Raw genomic sequence first — 12,516 nt, 5'->3', positions numbered from 1 at the left:
CACGTGCAGCCGGAGGCAAACCTGGCCCTGGCCCTGAAGGAAGACCTGTAGCCTAGATTGAGGGAGTTGCAACAGAGAAAGGCATCACTTTGAACTCATTTCTTCTCTCTAGCACCATTTTTATCTCTATTTCAGCTTTATGGTTTCCACTGCTTCATCTTAATACCTTTTTAGCCTGCTTTACAAAATGGTCATTCTAACTTTCAAAATCACCACTTAGCACACACACACAATTATTGAGACCACGGAAGTCATCATGTTGTATATTAAGGATTCAAAAGAATATGATCAAACAGTTTATGCCTGCTACATATGCATAATATCTAATCTCTAGATAATGAAAATCCCGTGTGACTGAGAGTATATTCTGTGCTTCTTTTTCGTTCATTAACTGTAATTGATGAAATGGCAGATTCCAGGAGAGGAGCAGATGAGAGGCCTAGGTGGGACTAACAGGGGTCCTGGCCTGGCCTTACAGGTTGAAAACTTTCAGAATATGACAGTTGGCAAATGCAGAAAAACTGAAAAAGAAATATGTAGCCACACAGGCCAAAGAAGAAAATTCTTGGCAGAACTTGCATCAAACTCTAGAGCAGTGGTTTTCAGCCTTTGGCCCTTTGATATTGATCCTCATGTTGTGGTGACGCCAGCCATAAAATTATTTCTCTTGTTACTTCATAACTGTATGATTCACTGATATGAATCATAATGTAAATATCTATTTTCTGATGGTCTTAGGCAATCTCTATGAAAGGCTCCTTCCATTTCGGAAAGGGCCATGCAGTGCCACAAAGGGGCTGCAACCTACAGGTTGATAAATGCTGCTCTAGAGTGAAAAGTCTTAGGAAGTTTCTAAGGAAGAAACTGCCAGGTGAAATTAGGGGTGTAGACAGAAACTGTTCCACATGTCCTTTCATAGTGCTGGAGATTTGCAGTGTTATTAGCTGTTTGCCTTTCTTGTGGTGTTGAGAACTTTTGGATTTGTGTTACCTAATATGACAGCCACAAGCCAAACATATCTTTCAAGCAACATAAATAGAGCCTACCCAAAAAGGATGAACTATTAAGTATAAACTGTAAACCACCCTTTCAAAGTTTAGTACTAAAGAAGACAGACTGTAACATTTCAAAACATTTTATATTGCTTGTATATTAATAGGGTATTTTTATATCTGGGGTTATGTACATAATTGAAATTAATTTTATAGTTTCTTTTATATTTAATACTGTGGCAACTAGGAAAAATAAAATACATTTGTACATTTGTGTCTATATATTATATTTATATTGACAAATAGTATTCTGAGAAACAACTCACTTTTTGTTGAAAATTTAATCAACTACAATCATTGGAAGCTAGCTATTCTGTCTCAACATGTAGACTGGAGGTTCAGATTAACATCCTTAACTACCATGCAGCTTCTCTTTATCTTGGTTGATTATTATTTTCTTCTGTGTCCCTGCAAAAATGCTGTCATACATTGTATAGGACATTTGTACGCATAACACACAAAATATATGAGATTCTCTGTTGTTAACAATCTTGGAAGAAAAATTTGTGTAACCTTTCAAATTGAATAAAACAGTTTACTGGAAAAGTAGTAACATGGAAAGACCAAGGTAATGATCCTAGTACATTAAGGTATAGCTTGCTAAAGCTTTGTGCTCAGTCATTACCCTGCTTTAATTTTTTTCAAAGCAGCTGTTGGAATTACACACACACACACACACACACACACACACACACACACACCAGAATACAGCACAAGATAGTTCTTAAGCCAATTCACCTTACCAGAAAATTCAGAAAAGAAATTCTGCCACTTTGGTTTTTGGAACACTCATATATTCCATTGGGTAAGAATTAGTAGCTTAATAAGACAGTAGGTAAAGGAGTAGTGTAGGCTATATTTTTTGTATCTTTTTCTTCCAGAAGAAAATGAGAAAATGTCTAGTATGTATTACTCTAATTAGTGCAGAGTCCACATACAGATATGTTAAGTTGCTTGTTGATGAAGGCAGGGAATTCTTGGGGCGAACCAAAAGCACATGGCTCTGTCAAACTTTGCAAACCTGAGGGCCATTGAATTGAAGGGCATATAGTGGACTGGATGATTAAACAGCTGTATGCTATATAAAATTCTATGTGCTTGGCAAATACTACAGTTTCTGTTAAAACTGTGAAAATAAAGGTGAAGTACTTATTCCCTCTCTCTCTCTCTCACACACACACATCCCTGCACCATTGCTGCCGCATATAGCACACTACTTGGAACACATACAGGTGACTGTCAAGGGAAGCTAAGTCACCTCTATAAGAATCAAGCCCATATCTTTGGCATCAGAATACTTTGTTCTTGCAGCTGAACTTGTCAGAAAAGGTGAATGTTTTTAATGAAATGTCTGGTGAAGAGCCAACAGCTTTATTCCAGGAAGTGGAAATAACACTCAAGAAACCTCAAGAGGACATTAAGATAATGTTCTAATTTAAAATCAATTGTATTGATACCTTATAAATTCTTAAGCATTTTATCCTGACGGAGTAATACATAATATCAAAACCACAGAAACAAAGCATGAGTGACTGCACATAAAAGTGCCATTTTTCCATTTCATGAGGAAAAATACATATGCCTGTTGTATGATAAATACCTTGACTTCTAATGGATAGGCAAGCTGTGGTATTCATTTATCTCTTTATTTCTTCACTTGTAGAATATTCAGTAAATCCTTGTTGAGTGAGCCCATATGTGAGTGAAGATTGTACAGTAGTTTTCACCATTGCCAAAGAGGATTGGCTCTTCATAAAGCTTATGTTAATAGATGCTAAGTACTATGCTCACAATATGAACTCTTGAGCCTTTACAGAGACCTTAGAGTAATGCTCCCACCCGCTAGAAAATGAAAACTTAAAGAATTTTAGTAACGTGTTCCAGGTAATAACAGAAATGATGCAGATCTATCTGGCTCGAATCCAGGGCTATCTGATTTTTATGTTCACACTGAAAACTGGAGATGCTTACTCAAAATCATCTCTCTGACTGATAGTCTCTCTGGTTTGGTGATATTTTCGTTATATGCAGCAGTTTGTCTTGACCCAAGTTTTTCTTACCCAAAAGAAGCAGAAACACAACACAAATAATAGTATGTCCTTCATGAAATGTTACAGAGAATAAACATTGTAGTAACAGACTTCACTATATGGAGATTATATTAAATATTCTTTTAAACAAGGGGAGCTACTCAGAAAGTTCCAGTCATTTTTGAAGGTGAGTTTTGATTTATGTTAATTGTTAAAGCAAATTCTGTGAGATTGTCTGCAGAGTGTGCTTTTTAAGACATCCTTAATCAAGCAGGTCGTTTAAATAAAAGTCTTGGTGTAATGAGCAGTAAACCAACACCAGTGACTGACTCAAGAGCTTTGTGCTCTGAATTTTAATTAATTTACATAAATCTGCATGTGATATGAGTTGGCATGTGAGACTTGTGTATTTTGACCAAATGATTTTCATTTTTAAGGTATTGTTTTTCCCAACTGAGAATTCTTTTCTTCATTTGCTCTCTGAATGAGAACATGAATATTTTAATAGTATTCAATAAAAATAATCAATCAGATGCTACTAGGATATGATACCTTGCTATTTTGGTATACATAAATTTATTGGGACTGTTGCCTTTTTCAAAACTTTCAGGAAGTATCTGTAGAATGTGCAGTACTTCATTGTTGAGATACAGAAAAACCATGGATTTTCTGAATTCAGGGCATGGAGGAGATGGCTCAGTAGTTAAAAGCACTTACTGCTCTTGCAAAGGACCTGGCACAGTTCCCAGCACCCATGTGATGGTGTACAGTTGTCATTCATAAGTCTAGCTCCAGAGCATGCATGGCACTAGGTATGCCCTCAATATGCATACATACCCTCTGGCAGAACATTCATGTTTGTAAAATAAAAATAAATCTTTTTTTGAGAAAAGTAAATCACTACTCTTTGCTTTTGATGTAGGTTTCAGTCTTCAGCTTGTCTAAGAGGTTGCAGAGGAAATGTTGATTTGGGGCTTTTGGAAGGACCTGTGTGCATCTTGGTTTTTCTTTTCTGACTTTTCTAATATAAACTTATCATGACCCACTCATACTAAGGTTTGAGAGTTCTGGAACTACATTTCAGTTAGAGTAACTGAATTGTGTAATTTGTCACAAATGATTACAGCAGTGTAATTTGTCATCTGAATGTTTATTGTTGAGAATAAAAGAAGCCTGGAAAACAAAGCAAACTCTAATAAGATTTTCATGGTGGCCCTTGCCTCTTCATTATCCCTGTTTGCCTGTCTAAAAACTGACTTAATACCTAGTAGCTATGAAGGCAATACCAATGGCCAGTAAGTTTTAGGAATTGTCTTTCACATTAATTAATTAATTCGCTTGTTTGTTTGTGAGCGGGGTCTGCACACTTGCCATGGAATGTATGTAGATGTCAAAGGACAGAGCCCTGCCTCATCTTTTACTATGAGGATTCCAGGGATCAAACTCAGGTCATCCAATTTAATGGCAAACACCTTTACCTGCTGGGCTAGCTTGGCCAGCCCAAATTTTTAGTTCTTTATCTTGGGTAATATGCAAACTTTAGCATATTCTTTCTACTTGTATTCTTCAAATTGGCGGAGATGTCTAAGAGTAGCACCTTTGTGAATGTAGGACATTTAAAACCAAAATAGAAAATCCAATGTGAATATGTTATGTATAGTCCTATTTCTACAGTGTAGAATCAAAACTTCATAATTGTTTAAAGGTGTTCTTTGGTTAATTGAAGCCCTATCATTATGGGCCATTGGAATATCTGTGTTGAGGGGAAGCACTACAAAAGTGCCTAGAATAGTCCTTATGTGAACCTTCTCTTTACCAATCTATAGTAAACAGAATGGACTAAACCCCACTATACAATGATTTATCAGCTTTAGTATTGTTGAGGAGCTAGGCAGTGTGCTTAATTTAAGACTATTTCTTGAGCTTTATAGAAAACTGTTTTCCTTCATCCTCAAAAAAGATCAGAGTGGGTGAAGATAGTATCTTATTATCCCAAACTACAAAGAGACTGGGTGGCAGTAAACATCATTCCTGGGGCTGTTAAATGGAAGACTCCATACTGTCTGACTCCAGAGAGGTGCTCTTGCTTGCTATTACAGTATCCCTATTATTAAAATTAGCTAATTATATTAATATGGCCTTCTTTGGAGAGTACTTTATGGAACTCTTTCCCAGACATGGCCATCTTTGATCTGAAGGTAGACAGGTGTGGGCCACCCATTTCAAGTTGCTGGAGTGCTAATTCTTCAGCTTATTTGGCCAACAGCCTCAGTAAAATCTAAGGGGGATTTTAAAGTAAGACCTACAAGTTTTTCCTTTATAAAAAAGCCTGTTTTGTAATACTAAGGATATTTGTACTTTTGTGCTACCAGTATAGTTGGGGTTTTCATAAGAAACTTAAAAGTTTGTATTTTTTTCACTTGGATTCTGTTTATGCCATACCCCATCACTACCACCACCACTACCTCTTTTATTAACTTGACACACATCATTTTGTTTCTTTTCCTGGCAAAAGTGGATGTTTTCGTTTTAAATGTAGAGATTTCTAAAATATTAACATCCATTTTTTTAACTTCTAAATTGATCACTGCCTCTATGACTGCCCATATGTAGCATATTTGCTTATATGTATGACAAACTATAATGAAAATATTTTTCTGAATGAGTCTGAATGCTTGCATTTATCCAGTGCCATGAGTAAGGTCCAGTGTGTGCCTTCGGTAATGAGCTTTGAAAATAACCAACTTAACTAAGCTTTTAAAATAATCAGAAAGGTAGGAAAATCCAACTTTTCTAGTGTCTTTATCATCGTGTCTTCCCGTTCCCAGGCTCGGGAAACCCAAGTGCCCACCTAATAGCGTTCTAGACTTCTAAGCTCTGTGCTGAGAACCCATGTCAAGTTGGTTTGACTCCAGAGCTGCTATGTTATTAGGGTGTCACTGATCATCTCAGTACTCCTTGTCCATCTTACCCTTTAAATGCTAGTGATAGCTAACTATCATTTTACTAGGAAAATCAAATGTGTAACTCCGTTCTACAATAAAAAGACAGGGGCCCAAAATGGTGGATTGGTCAGTGGAGTTCAGATAACCCATACCCACATATAAGGTGGACATGTAGACTAGTACAGATGGTAGGCTCTGAATTCAGCAAGCAACTCTGCATGAATAAAGTAGAAAGAAATCAAGGAAGACACCCCGCATCAAACAGCACTTACCATGTGCACATGTGAGTGTACATACGCATGCAAACTTACATACAAGTCTGCATGCATGCCACACATATACACCAAAGAAAGAGGATGAGCTGTTCATACAGTGAGAGACAGCAATCTTAAGGAAAAAGGTGTTTGATTTTACATGTATGCCAATAAATAAGCACTAAGACTAAACAGTATATTTTAGCATTGATTTTTGAAAATATGTTTAATATTGTTTAGAAACTATTTTTTATCCTCTTGAAAAAAGTCTAAATGACTGGAAGTAAAGTGTCATACACACTTCATGCACACACATGACTTCTTCATTTGTAAAATACCACATTAGTAGGAGAAGGCATCTTACTCGTAAAGGATTAAGATGAAGAAAGCGTGGCACTCCTTTTACAGTTCCAAGTCACCTTAGTATATTTTACTCAGATGATTTCCTGAGGTATTTATTCAGTGACTTTCTGCAGTGTGTCTCATGTGGCTTTTTTAAATGTTTTTGTTCTTTGAGAATTTCATACAATATATTTTGTTGAATGTTTGAGTAGCAAGTAGTGCATACATAGGGTCTCCTGAACAGTCATCTAAAACTGGCAGCTGGGCTGGCCAGAGCAAGGACGAGCTTAGAGATTGACAGCCCAACAGTGGTCACTCTTTTTTCACTAGTCCATATTACTCTCTCACTAAACACAACCCCAAACAGCATCTTTAGAAGTTTAGGTATGCTGTACACTATGTTGTATCAGAAATAAAATGAAACTTACGGCCAGAAGTTCTGGCTGTCACATGGCCTCTAGTAGTTTAAAGGCACTGACTACCTTTCTGTATCTGGAAAGGTTAATTATTACCACCAGGCTAAGATAAGGAAAAGCGAACAACTGAATTGGTTTTCTATGAAATAAGTAAATTTCTAAATAAGAAGAGCTTTGCTAACAGTTTTCTGGATTGATTTTCAGATTATAGCAAAAGGATGCTTTTATGGTGATTCTTTGTTCTTCCTTGAACTTCTTCCTTGTATATTTCCAAAATGAACTTGCTCCTAACTTAGTTGCATTGTTTTCACCCTTGGAAATCTGTCTTTATTGCCCTTCTAAAGGAAATGGCTACTCTGGACACCTTTACATCCTCCTCAATAGGACAGTTCAAGTCTGGACCTGCTCCCTTTCAAACCTCATGTTTATTTAACCTTTTCTTTTCGTCAGTCTATAACAGACACTTTCTAGTTTGGGCTTTCGTTGTTTTGTGTTGGGGGGGTGAGTGGGGTGCAGTGTGCGTGGAGGTTAGTGAACAACTTGAGTTCCTTGCTTTTCATCTTTTTGAAACAAGGTCTATTCTTGTCTGCAGCGTTGTATACCAGGCCATCTGGCTTATATGCTCCTAGAATTCTCTGGTCTCTACATCCCAGGGCCGGGATTGCAGGCATATGTTCCTTCTAGATTCAAATGGGATTCTAGAGATAAGCTCTGAGGCCCTAGTGCTCTACCCACTGGGCCATCTCCCCAGTCCATGCCACTGACAGGTTCTTAGGGGTAGTTTTAGTTTTCACATTCTCAACCATAGTTTTAAGTTCACATATATGTACTCGGTAATCAGTTGACTTTCATGGCAGAGAACCACCTTTCTCAGGCTCCAAGTTTTGTCATCAATATGGGGGCACTTCTGGTTAAGTGCCTGTTGAAGGAACAGGAATGAAGTTTGTGACCTGACTTCATAGCCCCTTACCATGGCGTTCCGAGGCATATAAACCCTCTTTTTCTGTTCTGGCCACAGCGAGTTTGAGGTTTCTGGAAATAAAATGAGTAGGCTTATGGAGAATGTACAGGAATACAGTCAGTGTTTGCAGGGATTTTCCCCCCCTTAGTTCTGCATTTGCTGGACTGTAGATGTAAGCTGAGCAAAATCTTCTGTGAATATGATCTATATGTACCACATGGCCACCACCTTGGGTTATTCAAATCCTTAATGATTAGTTTTCCTCTTGATTTAGCTTTTAATTGAAAAATTATTTGTTACTCTTTAAGCTCAACTATCTTCAGTTTCTTTGTGGAAGTGTCAAATACTCACTTTCTGTCAGCCTGTAAACATAACAAAACAAAACCAGCCTCTTTCCCTTAGTGCTTTTTGTGTCCTCTTCCTTTCCCAACTTTGTGAAAGCCTTAAACGATGTGAACGTGCTTGAGACAAGATCTACTCTTTGGAGTTTGTTCTCAGCCTGCTGTCCTTTTCATTCTTCTGCTCATTGTTCTTCCTTGTCTTTCTTATTTCTTTTTCTCTATACCTTTGTTCTCTCTTCATCTCCTTCTCTCTCCCTTCTGTCTCCTCTTAACTTCCCAGTCATATTCTACAGAACAAAAAGATTTGTTCAGTTGCTCTGCTAAGTGAATGATCTTTTTCAATCCTGCTTTTATTTCAAATTCCAGAGCTCCTCTGTATCCCCATCAGCCAGTTTCCGAGGTTCTGAGAAACACAGAAACTCTACGGACTATTCCTCAGAGAGCAAAAAGCAGAAAACAGAAGAAAAAGAAATTGCAGCTCGCTATGTAAGTTCATTCACTTTTGCTTTGGGGGAGGCTAGTTTGTCTTGTTTATTACCAGCCAATTTTAGAACACAGGGTAACATCTTTTAAGAAAAAAAATTTTAAAGTTCCGTATTTATAACTGTGTCTCAAGCTATCTCTATCAACTATTTGAAGCTGTGTGTGTGTATGTATGTGTACATGTGTGTGTATGTGTACATGCACATGTGTAGGAAAGACCATAGTGCTTTCCTGTAGCAACTAATCTAAGACCTGGATTATTATACAAGGTTCTTCTGTTTGGTGGGTAGAACTTTATGTGGTTACCTTAGAGATGGAGAAATAATGTAAAATCCAAGAAATTTGGATGGACTAAAATATTGAGGAAAAGTACAAGATTTTGTGGAGGATGTATGTATTCCAAATGTCCTTGATGATTAAAGCTCATTTTTCCTGTAGTATCTGGGCAGGTCATAAGAGAAGGAACATGATGGGTAGCAAGTGTGGAGTCAGTTGTTTGTTGTTCTTCTCCCTGCCAGCTGGTTCTCTACAGAATGGCAGACTTCACAAGAAGCTCAGACTTTGACATTTACCTCTCAGTTTAACCATGAAGTGACTTAGATTTTTTAAGTGCTGCCAGACTAAACCACAACCCCCCACGTGTATGCTGTGTTTGGGTGTATTCTAGAGTAGTAAGCAAGCCATTGTACTACATTTTCAAAAATGGGAAATGTGATTAGTATCTAGCTCCTAACATCAAGATGAGGAATAAAGAAAAGTGTTTTGTATGAAATGTTTGACTCCATTGAGTATATAAGGACCTGGTGTGGGCACATAAATGTAGCGGGAATGGACGTTGCCTTTTTTTTCCTGGGTGGTGGAGATAATGCTTCCTAATTCTCTGTGTAGGACAGTGATGGTGAGAAGAGTGATGACAACTTGGTGGTTGATGTGTCCAATGAGGTATGTTTGCAGTTGGCTTCACTTCCTGCTGCTCTGCAGCTGTGACAATGGAGAATATCCAAAGTCCTTGCAAGAGACTGCTTCCTGACTTTATACATTGCTGGGCCTTTCAGAAGTGCTGCTGCTTCCTTTCAAACGAAATTGTCCTTTTTCACCGTCGGAAATGAGTGAAAACGGTGTCAGTGGTCACCCTTCTGATTTTATTGATGCTCCTTGCAGATTGATGGACTTTTTGATTTTTGTTTTTGTTTGAGATTTCAACTCAATACCAGATGTTCTTAAGCAATTTCAGTTAATTTTATCTGTTCCAGACATTTGGTACTTTCAAGTAAGCTATTAAGTGCTTTCAGGTAGAAATGTCACCAGTCAAGGACCTCGGTGCTGTGAGTCACTTGTGAGTTTTACATTTTTTTCTTTGTAGGATCCATCTTCCCCTCGAGGAAGCCCAGCACATTCTCCAAGGGAGAATGGCCTGGACAAGACACGCCTCCTCAAGAAAGATGCCCCCATCAGCCCCGCTTCTGTTGCATCTTCCAGCAGTACTCCTTCCTCCAAATCCAAAGAGCTTAGCCTTGTAAGCTGTTCCCTAACTAGAACTGCCGCTTCCAAGATAGCTGTTGGATTTTGATTTTCAATTTTTGTGTATTTCACATTTTTCTGTAGGGCTTAGATTCCATTTGGTGTGTGTACGTGATTTGAATACAACTTTAATTAGAAAAAATTTTTTGGAGCAGAAATGTTTACTAACTTCATGGTATTGCTTTCTGAGTCTTTCTGTAAGCTTAAGAAAGAGGTAATAGATGAAAATAAGAGAAAAACATCTTTAGTAAAGTTGGAAAATGCACACTGGAGTTAGGGCGATGGGCTTATTATAAGCCGTTGGTTTGTGGTAAACTTGGTTTGGGGTTTCACTGTCATCTTATTTCTAGCTTCATTTGGATTTCCAGGCTATACACAGCTGCAGTGATTTTTAGCTTCTGCATAAGTGTCCTCTCACTAATAAAGTGTGCTTTAACTCCACACAAATGCCAGGCTGAACCCAGCCCAGCAGTTAGGATCCCACAGTTGTGGAGTCCGCTGCATTTTTGTGTGGTAAATCCCCTTCTCTCCTCACCACTTTCTCTTTTTCTTTTTCTTCCTTTTTTTGTACAAAACCATATGTGGTTTCAGTCACCCTTTGAATTCACAGCTGAAGGACTAGAGGATTCTTCAGTTTGTGTGCCAAAGAAGAATATACCTGTATAGGATAGATGGAAGGCTAGATTGGGGTTTGGGTTCAATCCCCTTGTCCTTTCTTCCGGAACCCTGCTTGTCTCTTCATGGCGTCTTTCTACTACATGTTCCATGATTTCGTTGTGGGTGTTTTCTGAGAGGAGTGATTTAAATAAGGAGCTTCTTAGGATATGAACAGTGAGTTGGGAGCCTGACTTAACCATGGCCACTAGCATGTGGTTCACATTAAGGATGTATGATTGATGAATTTCTTTGGCCCTTGACTGAGACCAAGAAATGACTTGATCAGATCAGCTTTAGTTGCGTTCTTCCTGAATTGTGCCTTCCTGGTTCCTGGCCACCTACTTTTAATTGACATGAGATAGAAGACAAGCAAAAGAAATTCTCGAATTTCTTTTTTGTTGTTTTGTCTACTGTTTCAGTGTTAAGGTAACTCTTAAAATCATGTTCTCATGGCTGATACACTCCAATTCTTCTTTAGAATGAAAAATCTACTACTCCTGTTTCAAAGTCCAATACCCCTACTCCACGAACTGATGCACCCACCCCTGGCAGTAACTCGACTCCCGGACTGAGGCCTGTTCCTGGAAAGCCACCAGGTGTGGACCCCTTAGGTTAGTAAGGGAAAAAAAGTTGTATATTTATTAACACTTCTGTTTTTGTAATTAAGTAATTTAAGTAATGAAATTTGTTAAAAGTGGTAATGATCAGCACTGTCTATTAGACGAGGAAAGAATTCCAAACCAAGCATCTGTCTCCACCCCTGTCTGACATGTGGTAAATATTCAAATAAAAAATGAGATGATCTTACTATTTCCCACTTCTTACATAAGATTCCATGCACTCTGCCCAACAGTTGGCCATAAGTCTCAGTGTCTGCTTTGATAGTCTGCAGGGCAGAGCCTTTCAGAGGCCCTCTGGGGCAGGTTCCCAGGTTGTTTCCTGTTTTCTTCTTCTTCTGATATAAGTGGGAAATAGTAAGATCTATAGAGGACAGGAACCCCACAAGGAGAACAATAGAACCAGAAAATTTGAACACAGGGGTCTTCCCAGAGACTCATACTCCGACCAAGTACCATGCCTGGAGATAACCTAGAACCCCTGCACAGATGTAGCCCATGGCAGTTCAGTGTCCAAGTGGGTTCCATAGTAATGGGAACAGGGACTGTCTCTGACATGAACTGATTGGCCTGCTCTTTGATCACCTCCTCCTGAGAGGGGAGCAGCCTTACCAGGCCACAGAAGATGACATTGCAGCCACTCCTGATGTGATCTGATAGACTAAGATCAGAAGGAAGGAGAGGAGGACCTCCCCTATCAGTGTACTTGGGGAGGGGCATGTGTGAAAAAGGGGGAGGGAGGGTGGGACCAGGAGGAGAGGAGGGAGGGACTTATGGGGGGATACAAAGTGAATAAAGTGTAATTAATTAAATTAAATTTTAAAAAATGAGATGAATGCTTGAACTACTTCAAAGGCTTGAATAATTTTGAGAATAGTAAAATCAGTTCATTTGAAC

General features: G+C 38.5%; 1 protein-coding gene across 13 annotated transcripts in view; it reads left to right on the top strand.

Moving 5' to 3' along the window:
- The window catches only part of Tle4 (TLE family member 4, transcriptional corepressor), a 134,851-nt gene that overhangs the window by 106,387 nt on the left and 15,948 nt on the right, over window positions 1-12,516 (top strand). For 12 of the 13 annotated variants that reach the window (XM_060387143.1, XM_060387106.1, XM_060387132.1 and 9 more), the window contains 4 exons: window positions 8,708-8,827; window positions 9,713-9,766; window positions 10,188-10,340; window positions 11,481-11,613. In XM_060387143.1, coding sequence (XP_060243126.1) covers window positions 8,708-8,827; window positions 9,713-9,766; window positions 10,188-10,340; window positions 11,481-11,613 — 460 coding nt within the window. The remainder of the gene's footprint in view (window positions 1-8,707; window positions 8,828-9,712; window positions 9,767-10,187; window positions 10,341-11,480; window positions 11,614-12,516) is intronic. The other variant, XM_060387099.1, reaches the window with a different exon arrangement.

This window comes from Meriones unguiculatus, chromosome 1, assembly GCF_030254825.1.
Source record: "Meriones unguiculatus strain TT.TT164.6M chromosome 1, Bangor_MerUng_6.1, whole genome shotgun sequence".
Taxonomy (NCBI): domain Eukaryota; kingdom Metazoa; phylum Chordata; class Mammalia; order Rodentia; family Muridae; genus Meriones; species Meriones unguiculatus.
The sequence above is the reverse complement of the archived record's forward strand: the minus strand, read 5'-3'. Positions and strand labels throughout refer to the sequence as shown.